Source organism: Nuphar pumila, chromosome 11, assembly GCF_984573655.1.
Source record: "Nuphar pumila chromosome 11, dmNupPumi1.hap1.1, whole genome shotgun sequence".
NCBI classification, from domain to species: domain Eukaryota; kingdom Viridiplantae; phylum Streptophyta; class Magnoliopsida; order Nymphaeales; family Nymphaeaceae; genus Nuphar; species Nuphar pumila.
In genome coordinates this window covers 14,486,039-14,501,689 of record NC_143259.1, presented here as the reverse complement: position 1 = coordinate 14,501,689, position 15,651 = coordinate 14,486,039, and the positions used below count along the sequence as shown (strand labels likewise).

The 15,651-nt window shown below is 40.2% G+C and overlaps 1 protein-coding gene across 1 annotated transcript; it reads left to right on the top strand.

Moving 5' to 3' along the window:
• The first annotated feature begins 5,605 nt into the window (after positions 1 to 5,605).
• On the top strand, positions 5,606 to 12,856 carry LOC149822070 (cellulose synthase-like protein D3). The gene is made up of 4 exons (XM_089980882.1): positions 5,606 to 5,896; positions 7,961 to 8,924; positions 9,670 to 10,492; positions 10,815 to 12,856. Exons 2-4 carry the CDS (start codon positions 8,062 to 8,064, stop codon positions 12,576 to 12,578), a joined length of 3,450 nt encoding a protein of 1,149 aa, XP_089837008.1. The 5' UTR covers positions 5,606 to 5,896; positions 7,961 to 8,061; the 3' UTR covers positions 12,579 to 12,856.
• Positions 12,857 to 15,651: the final 2,795 nt, after the last annotated feature.

The window sequence follows — 15,651 nt, the reverse complement described above, 5'->3', positions numbered from 1 at the left end:
CCACCTAGGGGTTCAAATTCAACCCAGTGATGCGTTCGATGGTAGGTGGACCAACTGGGGAAAACTTATAAGTTTTTTGAATTAAATTTTACAAACAATCTATTTAAAGCTTATCTATTGAATTGCTAACCTTACACAATTGGTTTAGGTTATTTTCTCATGAAATGGAGAAAACCTCAAAAAATGAATGTGAGCTCCACACAAAGTCAAGTCTTTGCATAAATCTTTTATTTGTGGTGCGCGGAAACAATTTTCCAAACTCAATGATCATTGAGGCACATGGTTTGTAGTAGAGACTTTGTTACTTTAATATAGCTTTTGTTGTGCTTCTTGTTTCTGTTCTTGTTCTTGCACTAGTTTTAAATTATGCGTGTTTGTGTTCCCATGACAAAATTGAAAAAGGTGTAACCAACAACGCTTACATCACAATGTGAACATGTGGCATTTTGTCCTTCCAAAAGTCAGGGCAACATGCAGTTTTGTTAGTGAAAGATAGAACTACCTCTGCTTTGTTTGTGATGTATTGGACAGAAGGATCAATGATGATCCCTGCAAGATTCGGAACCCCAGCACAGTTACAAAACTATGAACTATGAGAAATAAGAAAAATAACAGAAAATACAGAAAAAATAACTAAAAATCACTCATAATTCATTCATCTATATATGCTCTCTGTCTCTCTAGAATAAATATTTATAATGAAGAGAGGAAACCCTAAAAACCTTAATCATACTACAGATATGAGATAGATCCAAAACTCAATTAAGATCTAAAGAAGATTCAAAATATGATCTTAAAATAAGATTCAAATTAAATAAATTAAAATAAAACAAATAATAAAAATAAAAGGCTTTAGTTTCGTAATATGAAATCCAACCTTTTATGTTGTAAATGCACTTTTCATGTTAAAAGAGTTGCAATTTCTTCTAAAAATTATGTTTTATTCACAAACTGCATTTTTAATTAACAAACTTAAAAGATAAAAAATTTACATAAAAGTATTAGTTTTATCGACTTTGTCTTTGTCTGTGAGATGGTTGCTCATTTCCATTGTCAAGTTTTAGTCGCTCCCTCCTACAATGCATCCTAATTAAACGGTTCATCCATTAAGGCAATTCCTAAATACTTTTTTTTTTTGGATAATTGGAATTTTAGCTCATGATATATAGTGTTTAAGAGGCAGATAAACTCATTATTTAAATTTTTTTTTATAGGCAAGCTGAGGTTAGGCAGACCTCTACCAGTTATACAAGGATACCATTGGGATTTGAACTTGCAACGTCCCAACACAAGGTGACGTGCACTAGCTGCTCCTACCAGACAAGCAGAGCCCCCACATTGGTGATAAAGTCATTGTTTGGGTGAACAAGAACGTTAGAGGTACTCATGATCATAAACCCATATTATGCATAAGGACATTATTCAGAGGTAGGGATGAAAATGGGTCGGATCCAGGATAGAGTTTTTTCCAATGTTTTTTACTATCGAATTCTCGTTTACTTAGCAGTTTCAGATCCGAACCGTTTGCATCCCCATCAAGAGGTAAATGGTAAAACCATGTTTGGGTAATAAAAAAAGAACGTTTGTGGGCTTTTGTTTTCTTGCCCAATTGCGAAGGGACAAGCGAGTCGAATAACAATTAAAGAAACACTTGGGCAATAATCAAAATCACCAAAAAAAAAAAAAAGTAAATAAAGGCACGAGAGAGAGAGACATGTCACACGGATTCTTCAGCTTGCCCTCCTGTCGTGTCCCCTTGCCTACTAATTTTAATTGAAATTTGCATAAAAAATGGCGTATCCGTGTCCTTTTGTCCGTGTCCTTGTGACATTGAATAGATATCGATCGCCTCGCATTCCTCCTGCATTCGCGCCGAGAACACATGAGCAAAACGGTCCTGTCTGCCTCACAAAACAAAATCCCTTCGAAATTGGACGCACCGTCATTACCGCGTGCTGACCGCCAACCATCACGTGCCAAGTGGAACGCGTTAAGATGGTGGGCCCCGCCCTGCCCAGCAGCCAAACCGGTGCTTGATAGCTGGCCCAGCACGCTATGATAGCTGGCCCAGCACGCTACAAAACCCCTGTGATTAAGGAGGGTGAAATTTTTTAAAATAAAAAAGGTTAAAAACTTGAGTTTCAACACAGCCACAAATATCGGCGATAAAAACATGATCTGGTCTTTATAAAAACGACCAATATTCTAAAAAATCGCCTGTTTTTTTAAGGGAAAACATTTGCTACCTTTGTGGGTTCCAAAACCCTTTAGTTCAAACTCGAGATCGGCATGGTCAAAGTAAGTTAGAATTGACCTTGAAATTCAATTTTTTGAGGGTTGAAATTTTGGATTATTGTAGGTTGTTGATATTACAACTCTCATAAAATCGTGAAAAAAAAAATGATCCACCAAAACCAAAAATGTAGATGACACCTTAGAGGTTAAGACGTGGGGAAAACATAAAAAGTAAAAAAAAAAAACAGAGTTTTTCACTATGGGGGTTTGGAGCCCGCTACTGAAATCGTTTAAAGAAGCAAAATATTTTCAGTTTCTACTAATTTTATTTCTAAGTTTAATAATTTGCTAAGCCTTTTTAAAAAATAAAAATATTTGAATTTATACTGAAATTTTTTCTTGCCCACAAAAAAAAGAAAAAGAAAAACTCCTGATGCAGTATGATGTTATGGAGGAGGGCCAAGCGTAGCCATCTAATAATAGAGGGTCGACTAACAAGCATATATAGTTTGATTGAGAAATTAATGAATAAGGAAAAATATAACTGATTGAAACGGTTTTAGTATGGGATATAACAGCAAATAATATAGTTTTTTTTTTAAGAGAGAAGAAAAAGGGCAGGATTAAATAATACAGAGCAGATGATAAAAAAAAGAGAGAGAAGTTCAGTGACATTTGAAGGAATGCAATAAATATTAGAAAACACAAATTGGGACCTCTTTAATGGATTATCAGCTATGTCACATGCATCACTTCTATTTTCAATTTATCGCGATAATATTATAAAATTGATAGCATCCTAATGAAATCGAAACATCACCTTTGGTTTTATCAATATATAAAAAAAAAATTAAGACAATTACGTATGTTTTGGATATCACAAAACGTCTTAGGTGTACCCGTGTGATCCAAAATCCAAATGCATGCACTATTTGACATTCAACGCTTTTAAATCATGCTTTAGGGCTATAAGAAAAATTGTTAGAACTATCTGGTGCTATAAGATCCATGCATCATCCCATGGTATACAAACAGTAAAAAAGATGTCATTATCTTGTGAGTTTGATGCTTAGTTATTGCAAATTTATCCTAAATAATAACCAACAAAGGTATTTTTTTATTTTTTTTTCATAACAAAGGTGGATGTCAAAGTGGGTTTTGGTTTAAGGGGTCATTGGAGGGAGACAAATATTAAGGTAATTGTTTTTTTTTTTAATATAGGTGTGAAAATGATAGAAAATCTTTTGACGTTATGCACAGTCATTGTAAATTTATGGGAAATAAAAAACCAATAAAAATATTTTTTTTCCATCAATTTCAAAATTTCACGACAAGTAATTAAAAAGAAAAGCTAGTACATTGTCCCTCAACACAAGGGAAAAATGGTTCGCTTGGTTTTATGATGGTGTGATGTCATTAACTCAAGTGAAGTTGTAAGGTAAATATTTTGTGGATAAATGCCTTTAAAAAAAAAATATTTTGTCAATAAAATTGATAAAAAAAACCATGTGATGATGGTATTCTGATTTTCCAAAAAAAAAATGATTTAGTAAATTTACTTTTAACAAGGTAAAAAAAAAATCAAATTAAACCTTATTACATAACGTTTATAATAGGGTGGGCCAGGATGTGGGCTTCCTTCCGGGATTTAGCAGTCGTTAACCAGGGTTGGTTTAGATCCTCCTTAGCTGGATCAGGTTCATATGGATCCGAAACCATGCTTTTCTAAAACAGCATCCGAACTAGGAAGCATGCACAATCTTCCGAACCCACACGGATGTGGTATGACTTAGGGATCCCTAGATCCAACATGTCGCTGAAAAGGGATTCCTGGATATTGTATGCAGTGCCGGTATGCTTCGTATCTGGTCCATACCCGACCCGGCCCAAATAGTAGCAATTTTATTTACGACCAACGCGAAGATGCCGCCGAAAATTAAGTTCGTTGTATGAGTGGGACCCACCATGATGATTGATATGACGCCACGTGTCAGGCTCCTTCAGTCCCGTCGATGAAGACGTTTCCGCTCTATCCCCGCTCTCTCTTTCTCGCCGCTGCGGGGTCCACGAGGGGACAGGGGATGAGGAATGTCCGAAATGCCCTCATCGAGAGCGGTGCGGAAAGAAACTAAACGACGAAATTGCCCTCAAAACCCTGTGAGGAATTCACGAGTCTGACTCGGTTCTTGATCGTGTTCAAATTGTGAGGAATTCCAAGTATTACTTATTCTATATTTTCGTGATATTTATCATGATATTATTTGTTTTGATGTTATCCATTTTTTTTTATATATTTGATAAGCTTTTATACCTTACGGGTTATTATTATTTTATTTTAATTGATTAATTATGTATAGAGATTTTTTTTTTAAATTCCCTTAAAAAGAAAACAATTTTCAATTTATATGAGGTTTTCTCTTTCTGAAAAAATCAGGAGAACACGATTTATAACCATGACATTTGTGAGTGGCTAAGAGGGTGTTTTGTCTTTGAGTTTGTTCATTATGCTGTTTGGACAAAAAGAATTGGTGGAGTTGGGAGAATAGGAGAGGGAATATTGTGCGGTTTCTTTCCAAAACCTTGCTTTGGAATCTTCTAGGCAGAGGACACAAATTTAGGGGTGGCAATCGGGTCGGGTTGGCGGGTCAGCATACCTCAACCCGAACCCGACCCGTTTATTAAACGGGTCGGCTGTGGCAATCACGAACCCAACCCGACCCGCCAACCCATTTAATAAATGGGTTGGGTCGGGTAAACGGGTTTTCAGGTTTGCGGGTCGGGTTGGCGGGTTGACGGATTGGGTTGGCAGGTAGGCAGGTTGACGGGTTGATGGGTCGGGTTGACGGGTCGGGCAGACGGGTTGGCGGGTTGACGGGTCGAGCAGACGGGTTGGCGGGTTGACCCACCCGCCTAACCCGTTTATTAAACGGGTCAGCCAGGTTGGCATACCCCCAACCCGAACCCGACCTGTTTAATAAATGGGTTACGCGGGTCGACCCGTGTATTAAACGGATTGGCTTAAGCCCAACCCGACGGGTCGGGTTGGCGGGTCGTGTCAGAAATTGCCACCCCTAGACACAATAGACAAATCCTTCTTCTGGAAAGATTCCGATTTTTTTTTTTTAAATTTCAATGCGTTTCCATCAATTTCTCTCAAATACTACGTCCCAAACACGTCCCGACCGTTCTTCACCGGAGACTCTCTCCGAGCCGAGGTTCCGACTCGACTCGGATAGTTTTGACTGAAGCAGTAGGGAGATTTTTGTAAATTCCGCCTCACCCACTGATGACACTGGTTCCACACTGTCCGCGTTTCGGTAAAGACCCGTCTGAGCTTCTAAAGAAAGCTTCAATCTTTCTCTCTCTCCTCTGCTTCTTTCTTAATAAGGAGAGAGAGGGAGGGAAGGAAGAAAAAGGCAACGCGATGGCGTATAGGGTAAGGGCCAGGTCGACGACAGAGTGACGACCCCCCTTTGATCCCGTCCAAATCCCTCTCCCCCTTTGATCCCGTCCAAGTCCCCCTTTTCTTTTTCTTCTTATCCTTCTTCTTCTTCTTCTTCTTCTTGTGCTGGTGCTTTTATGCTCCTTATCGCTCTCGCTCTCGCTCTCTGAAATGCGGGAGCGGGTAGTGAAGTAGACGATCGGATTTTTTTAGAGCAAGGTACGTAGAATCGCTATCTCTCAGCGCTTTCTTTAGTCTTTTTCTCGGTTTTCGGAGGGAGGACGGAATTAGCAGTCGGGTTTTTGGATGAAACTGTGTAGTTCTGTCGTGTGGTTGAGTAAATCTGAGTTTTTTTTTTGAAGTAATGCATGGATTCTGGTGGATGATATCTCTCTCTCTCACTCACTGTGGGTCTGCGAAGATCGTGAGATTTTGTATTTCTTACAGTGTTTTTTGAAGAAGAGATCGGTGTGAGATTTCTTTCGGAGCTATTAAATTCGATTTATTTTTTATTTTTTATTTTTTAAGTTAGTGCTTGATTTTTGCTGGACGATTTGTTCTACTTTAGTTTTCGTTTTTTATTTATCCCTTTTTGTGTTGGTTCTGGTAGATTACCGGCGATCATTGTTTTTTCGTATCACTTGTGTTTTCAAATGAACGAGAAAGAGGTCTGGTTATTGAACTGTTAAATCTGAATGTTGTTTGGAGTTGTGCTTGTTTTTTAGTGGACTGTCGGTTTTCTTTGCGGTCATTTTGTTTATTTTGGTGGATTTATGAAGATGAAGGGTTCACTGCTTCGTTTACGTCTTACCGGACTTGAATAATGAAGAATCCGGTGCCTTTTTTTTATGTAAGTATGGCCCGGTTTTGCTTAGTAGACGCTAAAGCCTGTTTTTCCTTTTTTTTTTCTCCGAACCATTTACTTTTGAATTTCTTTATGATTTTTTTAAATATGTTTTCAGAAAAAAGAAAAGAAAAAAGGGTCGCCTTTTGTTCGCTCGGAAAGATGAAATTAGCTTTCGGAATTTTTAGGGTGCAATTATTATTATTATTATTATTATTATTATTATTATTATTATTATTATTATTATTATTATTTTGTTCTTTTACGAATTTGTTGTCTCATACTGTTTAGATGATGTGGTGGATGCATTGAGAATAGGGTTTGTTCTGTTCTGTTTTAATCGATTTCAAAAGAAAGAAGAAAACTATGCGTCTTTCTTTTTCTCTTTCTGAATGTTTGACAAAAGAATTTTAGTATCTGTTCTGATGCATCTCTTCTGTTCAAGTTTGTGCATATTTTAGTGGTGATGTAATCGGGGTCTTTTGGATGTTCAGGTTCTGCCGTAGTGTTGAAGATTTCTTCGTGTATCCGTAGTTGACAGAATGATAGTGCTTGTGGTTTGAAAATTTCTGTGTTTGTTTGATTCTTCCCAGGACTTTGAAAATATGGGGTTTACTTAATCTTGGTTCGGGAAAAAAGTTGGGATCTTTTGCTTTTATTTTGTTATTTTGCGATGAAAGCTCCCATAACCCGTCAAGCCATCTTTTAGGAGAAATTTATCAAGGTTTTTGGCATATTGAATCTCTACGCACACAGGGTTCATGATTCCTAAACGTTTTGAGGAAATGCACTCTCATGATTTTAAATGATTTCAGGCAGCTTCTGAATGTCCAACTTAAAACTTCTAGCTTTCCAATTTTCTAGCACCCTCTGGCATGCCAAAAGAACTTGCTGACATATATTCAGCCTTCCTGTACATGTGGGGGTTTGAACTTGGGATTTTATTGTTCAGTGCTTGTATCAATCTGAAGTTGTACTGAAAGCCTTTGGGCACTGTTGTCTTATTCTTTCTTTGTGAACCTCATTAAGAATATTTTCTGGTGCTATTTCGGCGCTTGGAAGGTAATCAGAGATTCTTCTGAAGGCTATCATAGGGCTTCCAAAAGAGATATTCTTTGATATGCGAAGAAAATACTGGGTGGTGTTACAGAATGGTGCCTTTGAATTCTCTTCTTGATGGTTTGTTTGCTCGTTAAGTGATAACCCATGACTTTTTAAACCTTATCTGGAAGTGTTTCGTAGAAAGTTTTACCTCATCTTGGGGGAAATTGGTTTCAGGATATATGCCTTTTAGGAGACTATGCTTTGTATTTCTTGTCCTTAGCCAAAACTACAAATTGATTTGGCAACTGTCTGTGTTTCACATCATTTATGCTTGGGGAGATTTGCCACTAGAAGTCGTTCAAACCAGCTTGACATGATTTCCGTGTTATTTACAGCTCTACCTTGAATCTACACCAATCTTTTGATCGCTTCAGCCTTTTCACATAACACTGCAAATTCAGAACTTTCCATCGGTCTTCATTCGAGGGAGTTTATAATGGCTTCTAATTCTTTTAAAGGCACTCAGGTTCATCGAATGTCTGATGATTTAGATTCCCAAATGAGACCTCCACTACCTCCTACTGTAACTTTTGGCCGCCGAACTGCCAGTGGCCGATATGTCAGCTACTCCCGTGAAGATATTGATATTTCTGGTGATGTCAGCAGTGGGGATTATGCAAGCTACACTGTCCACATTCCACCGACCCCTGACAATCAACCTATGGATCCCACCATCTCTGCGAAGGTTGAAGAACAGTATGTTTCCAATTCCATCTTTACGGGCGGTTTCAATAGTGTAACCCGAGCTCACCTCATGGACAAGGTCATCGAGTCAGAAGCGATCCACCCACAGATGGCAGGAGCAAAGGGCTCTTCCTGTGCAGTTCCTGGTTGTGACGGAAAGGTCATGAGTGATGAGCGTGGGGTTGATATACTACCATGTGAATGTGATTTCAAAATATGTAGAGACTGTTATCTTGATGCTGTCAAGGGTGGTGGCAATTGCCCTGGTTGTAAGGAGCCATATAGGACTGAAATGGATGAGATCAACATGGAATCTAATCTGCCTCTTCCGCTTCCTCCACCTCCAGGGATGTCAAAAATGGAGAGGAGGTTGTCCTTGTTGAAGTCTACGAAATCAACACTGATGAGGAGCCAAACAGGAGACTTTGATCACAATAGGTGGTTATTTGAGACAAAAGGTACATATGGTTATGGTAATGCATTCTGGCCCAAGGATGGAGGAGCTGAGAATGAAAATGACATGACAGAGGAGTCGCCTCCGGAGTTGTTGAGCAAACCCTGGAGGCCACTTACTAGGAAGCTGAAGATCCCTGCTGCAGTTCTCAGCCCTTACAGGTACATGACGTCTGTGTTACGTTTTATTTGTTTGACCTCTGTCATTATGCATATATGGTGAATTCAATCTTCCATGGTTATTCCCCTCTTTTTTCTTCGATGATTTTGAGGGACCTCTCATTTGAGGAGAGACAAATCAGCCTTGAGTGTCAAAATTTGACATTGGAATCTCTTTCAAAAGATGCTTCTGCATTTTCTGTTTATTGAAATTCCATTTGATTTTGTTTATTCATATCTCTGATTAGCAGTTGTTAGTAAACTGAAACCCTACATCAGAAAAGAGGGCCAGGTTTGCCGTTCTTTCTTGTCATTCTTGGCTATTATATTTGAGGTTTGGGCTGTTCCATATGGGCTATCAGTGGCACCCTATTCTCACGGTCTGATTTGTACTATAGTGAAATACTTATTAATAACTTCTAAAATTTGATCCCCGTGCTGTTTTTTTCTTGGAAAGTGAGAGGTTAGTGTTGTAATTTTTACGTTAAAATTTGAAAACTTTCTGTGGCTGTTCATGACTAAGAAAACAAGTACATTTTGGCATTTTCCCTATATTATTGCATAAGATGTGTTTGACATTACTAAAATTTAAGGTTCTAATTTATCTGAAGGGAGGCCATAGTGTTGCATACATCCTCATTTAGTTAAACTATTCATAAAGAAGAACCAATAATTTCCCTTGCATACTTTATCTTCAAAGGTAAAAGTAGCTCTGTGTACTGATGTTGCTTCTTGGATAAACTTACAGGCTTCTCATAGTCATTCGTTTGGTCGCTCTAAGCCTCTTCCTGACCTGGAGGATTAGACACCCAAATCAAGATGCAATCTGGCTATGGGGAATGTCTGTTGTTTGTGAAGTATGGTTTGGTTTCTCTTGGCTCCTCGATCAACTGCCGAAGCTATGCCCTGTGAACCGATCTACTGATCTTGCTATCCTCAAAGAAAAATTTGAACAACCAGGGCCTCATAATCCAACTGGTAAGTCAGACCTCCCAGGAATTGATGTCTTTGTTTCCACTGCTGACCCTGAGAAAGAACCACCACTTGTTACCGCCAACACCATCCTTTCGATTCTGGCTGCTGACTACCCTGTTGAGAAGCTTGCTTGCTATGTCTCTGATGACGGTGGTGCCCTACTCACATTTGAGGCAATGGCTGAGGCAGCTAGCTTTGCTAATCTTTGGGTTCCGTTCTGCCGGAAACATGATATTGAGCCAAGGAACCCAGAGAGCTATTTCAACTTGAAGCGTGACCCATACAAGAACAAGGTCAGGCCAGACTTTGTGAAGGATCGCCGTAGGGTGAAGCGTGAGTATGATGAGTTCAAGGTCCGGACAAATGGACTGCCAGATTCTATCAGGCGGCGCTCAGATGCTTATCATGCAAGAGAAGAGATAAAGGCTATGAAAATCCATAGGCAAAAGGCTGCTGCTGCTTTTGATGACGAAGATGTGAGTGAACCTGTGAAAGTCCCAAAAGCAACCTGGATGGCAGATGGCACTCACTGGCCTGGAACCTGGACTGTTCCTGCTCCTGAGCATTCACGTGGTGATCATGCTGGAATCATTCAGGTAAATTCCTCCTGATTTTTATGAGCCCTTTCTCTTTTCTTATTTCTAGATTTGGATTCCATCTTTTGAATTGGAAAATCACACAACCAGCTTATCTGCATTTGGTTATTGAAGTATCATCTGTTGTAAACTGGATCCTTTTTCTTTCTTGTATAGCTTTAAGGCTCCTCCAAAGGTTTTTGATGGCTTTGTTACATAACACATTTTCAATCTTTTTATTTGAAGTTTGGCATGCTTAATTATGTGATATTGGCAGTTTATTGTCATTCCTATCTTCCAGTTGATAGAAAACTCAGCACGTCTGAACCTTGTGGTTCTGCAGGTGATGTTGAAGCCACCTTCGGATGAACCTCTGAAGGGTACTTCAGAAGAAGACAATCTCTTGGATTTTTCTGATGTTGATATACGTCTTCCGCTTCTTGTTTATGTCTCTCGTGAGAAACGCCCAGGCTATGACCACAACAAGAAGGCTGGTGCTATGAATGCCTTGGTCCGTGCATCAGCAATCATGTCCAATGGCCCTTTCATCCTCAATCTTGACTGTGATCACTATGTTTATAACTCTCAAGCCATGAGGGAAGGAATGTGCTTCATGATGGACAGAGGTGGTGACAGAATCTGCTATGTCCAGTTCCCGCAACGATTTGAGGGCATTGATCCTTCAGATCGCTATGCAAACCACAATACAGTCTTTTTTGATGTCAACATGCGTGCACTTGATGGCCTTCAAGGGCCGGTATATGTGGGTACAGGTTGCTTATTCCGTAGGTTGGCTCTCTATGGGTTTGACCCACCCCGCTCTAAGGAACGGGGTAGTTGCTGCAGCTGCTGTTTTGGTCGTGGCCGTGTTAAGAAATCATCTGCAGTGAGTGAGGAGAACCGTGCATTAAGGATGGGTGACTCAGGTGACTCTGATGATGAAGATATGAGGGCCTGCCTCCACCCTAAGAAATTTGGAAACTCAACCTTCCTCATAGACTCAATTCCAGTGGCTGAGTTCCAAGGGCGCCCTCTTGCTGATCATCCATCTATAAAGAATGGAAGGCCACCTGGTGCGCTTGCAATCCCCCGAGAGTTGCTTGATGCTTCCACCGTAGCAGAGGCCGTCAGTGTTATATCATGCTGGTACGAAGACAAAACAGAGTGGGGCCAGCGGATCGGGTGGATTTATGGTTCTGTTACTGAAGATGTTGTTACTGGGTACCGGATGCACAATCGGGGTTGGAAGTCCATCTATTGTGTGACCAAGCGAGATGCATTTCGCGGCACGGCACCGATCAACCTGACTGATCGGCTCCATCAGGTTCTTCGGTGGGCCACTGGCTCTGTTGAGATTTTCTTCTCAAGAAACAATGCTCTTCTTGCTAGCACACGGATGAAGTTCCTCCAGCGCATTGCTTACCTCAATGTCGGCATCTATCCGTTCACTTCCATCTTCCTTATTGTGTACTGCTTCTTGCCTGCATTGTCTCTTTTCTCTGGCCAGTTCATCGTTCAGACCCTCAGCGTGACCTTTCTCACCTACCTGTTGGTCATCACTCTCACATTATCCATGCTTGCCGTGCTAGAGATCAAGTGGTCGGGGATTAATCTTGAGGAGTGGTGGAGGAATGAGCAGTTTTGGCTAATCGGAGGGACCAGTGCGCATTTAGCAGCTGTGCTTCAGGGTCTTCTGAAAGTGATTGCAGGGATTGAGATTTCGTTTACATTGACTTCCAAATCTGCTGGTGATGATGTTGATGATGAGTTTGCGGACCTCTACATTGTTAAATGGTCATCATTGATGATCCCACCAATTACCATCATGATGACAAATCTAATCGCAATTTGTGTAGGGTTCAGTCGGACGATATACAGTGTGATCCCACAATGGAGCAGGCTGCTAGGAGGAGTCTTCTTCAGTTTCTGGGTTCTGGCACATCTCTATCCTTTTGCCAAGGGGCTAATGGGCCGGAGAGGGCGGACACCGACTGTTGTGTTCATTTGGTCAGGGCTCATTGCCATCACCATATCCCTGCTTTGGGTTGCCATCAAACCACCTTCTTCATCGAATTCGCAACTGGGTAGCTCGTTTCAGTTCCCCTGATCTTCGCTCATAAATTACTGGCAGCATTGTTCAATTAACTCTCTCTAATTCTTTTTCCACCAAAATTTCACAGTAGATGAGCTGTTCCAATTGTTATTCATTGCGAACTTTGTTAATATTTTGTTCGGAAATTGTTTTCTGTATGTTAAGTTGTTCAACAGTGCTTTATGAAAGGCGTTTGTAGGGAAAAGGTCATCTGTATATTGGGGGAGTTTGTTTTCCCTTTTTGATAATTTTGACAGACGTGGGCTTGATAATCATATCCATCTTCGTTTTTATCTATCTCTTTATTCCTTTCATGAATCCATAATGAGTATGCCCATTTGCTAATGGTGTACACATGAGAAATAAAAAAGCAAGAAAATAAAGATCCGGGATACACTTCCGGAAACCAGATTTCAAAATAATTAAGGGGGTGTTTGTTACAACCCCTCTTAAGGGCTCATTTGTTTCAATATCATGGAAGGGAAAGGCTTTTCATGGGAATGAGTACGGGTTTCTAAAAAATGCTGGAGATGGTATGGAAGGATTCACTCATCAAAAGTGGTTGGTGGTGGGAACAAACAAACAAACTGACTAGGGCTTCGTTTGTTTCGTTCCTGCCAAGAAGATTGCTTCGTTCCTACCAACAAGAAAAGTCTACTATGGAAAAGACATTCCATCATGAGAAGGCCATCCCATGCATGAAAAAATTACATATGTAAATCCATTTTCAGGGTTGACTGTAGGCCCCACAGGAGTTGGTATGTTTGTTTCACTTGAATACGAAAGTGGGGGTTGCACACTGATCGAATCTCGGATCCCAAAAATATATTGGAAAGTCAGCTCGGCTTGAATCCGGGGAAGCCAAATTTGGCTTTCTGAATTCCACCCGTTTGCAATCCTACATTCCTCCTATATGTATCCTTAACTTAAGCTGATGCGCGTACAGTGTAGACCCTTTCTATAGTTAATGGCTTTGTAATATTTTCCCCTCTGAAGTTGAAACCCTTTCAAGGAATTGGCTAAAAGATTTGAAGGTCTTGCATTCTAACATTTGGGATTGCTCCAATAAGTTCCTAATTCATTACGTATGTCTCATAAGTTAGAACGCTAAGGTCCAGTGTTGTGAGAGGCGAGGCGTATGCCTCAGTACCTGAAGCGTACGCCTCAGAGGCGAGGCACACGCTCAAGGTACTGAGGCGTTGCTGTGATGCGCCCCTCATCAACCTCCGACCAGTTGTGACCGCCGACCACCGGAGTTGTTGTGCTGCAGCTGCTGCTCAGTCTTCTCCGACCACAGGACGACCGGCATATCCCTCGCTTCCGTACCAGCTGGGTGCGTGGTCCTTCTCTTACTGCCTCCCCTCCCACCGATTCACTTCCATACCAGTTGTGAGAGGCGTACGCCTCAGTACCTGAGGCGTACGCCTCAGAGGCGAAGCGCAGGCTCAATGCCTCGCTTCGCCTCATCGCATTTAACAACCTTGCTAAGGTCCTCATTGTTTAAGTGAGTCGATAGCTAGGGTTTCCAAACAGGTCTTAGAGCTTATTTTTGCTGACATTAGCGATGTTAACGGATGGGGTATCTTGTGTATCCACTCCCAACCCAAAATAACTAATTGTTGGATTTGGGTTTTATTGAATCAATAAAATGAATTTCAAACCCGAATCTATATCATTTAAAGAATTCCGTTTTCACTAAAAATACATATAATATATTAAGGATATCTAACAAAAATCATAACCACATGAAATTCAGGATGGAATTTTTCATGCCCATGCCTGGGTATTCATGTTTGGGTAGGGTTGATATCAAATATTGATGCAGGAGCAGAGCAGAAGAATTGGGTCCACAAGGATCCATTTTTACGTTTTAAATTTTATTTAGTTTGTATTTGGATTTTGTTTGGTTATGTCCTAAAACAAAATAAAACCCAACACATAAAAATGAATCCAAATGGACCCTTATGAATCAGGTTCTTTTACTCCACTCTTGCATCAAGTATATAAATCCAACCAATTGACATCCCTACTAATGTATCTTTTCTTGCATTTTCAAGCTATGAGCAAATTGCTCGATATCTGTTTAGGAGACAGTAGATAAGCTAGTATCACAGTAAGGCATTTACTATTCACGTAAATGCATTGGATTCATGATGATACCACATTTGGTAGTTTTTTTCTTCACTAGGAGAAACCTTCCCCGCCCCCAACGACCTAAACGCGCTGGCTCAGCCTGCCGTACTTATGGTTGCTGTCTGTCAGCATAAAACTCCGAGGACTTACCCCTCGACCACTGGGAGTCGCCAAGCATCCGCTTACGCGGAAGTGACACCCATGAGATTTGAACCTACACTGCCCCTCCAACGACCTAGGCCCCATACCACTACACCAAACTCCTTCGGTCTACCACAATGGGTAGTTTACATATAAAGAGATTTAGAAGATGGCCAAATCAGCTGATCTATATTTTTTCAAACCCAAGCCAAAATTGGACTTTTTTTATAGGCTTGTTATTATTATTATCATCATTATTTTGATAGGACAAAATGAGACTTTGTCATGACACAATCATAGTTTTGGTCAGGCCAGCTGATAACCTGCAGAGTCTTTATATGAACCTAACTAGGATGTGTATGTGCCAATTTCCCACTAGATGCATTTCACAATCGTTATTAATTGAAAATTATAAAAGAAAAGACCAAAGGGGCTATACATATGTATGCCTTTAGACCTCCCCAAGTGTGGAACCAGAAGCAGTAGCCCTCTTCTTGTTTTTGTACTCTTGCTTTCTTTTCTTTGTAAAGCATCGCCTTTTTTCACTTATTTCCTTGTAAGTACTTTTTCAACTTGTTTGAATGTTCATGCTTACCCAATGGACCATTTTCTTCGAACTTTCTTCATATATATTTCTTCTTTTATAAGTCAATCTGCCTTTACTATAGGTTTTATCTGTGGTCTTAAAATCTCCATGCATGTCTTGGGGCCAAGGAAAACTTGACAACTAAGACCAACAGCAATATCGATTCGAGTTTTGGTCTGTCATTTTCAGACACATCTAAATGACTTGAGCTTTGTCCCAGTTCACAGA

What these genes read in the sequence shown, in the direction of transcription:
- LOC149822070 (XM_089980882.1), top strand. Translation starts at nt 8,062, where the DNA reads ATGGCTTCTAATTCTTTTAAAGGCACTCAGGTTCATCGAATGTCTGAT. An exon ending in GCAGTTCTCAGCCCTTACAG is followed by an intron (nt 8,925 to 9,669) that starts GTACATGACGTC and finishes ATAAACTTACAG; the next exon opens with GCTTCTCATAGTCATTCGTT. An exon ending in ATCATGCTGGAATCATTCAG is followed by an intron (nt 10,493 to 10,814) that starts GTAAATTCCTCC and finishes GTGGTTCTGCAG; the next exon opens with GTGATGTTGAAGCCACCTTC.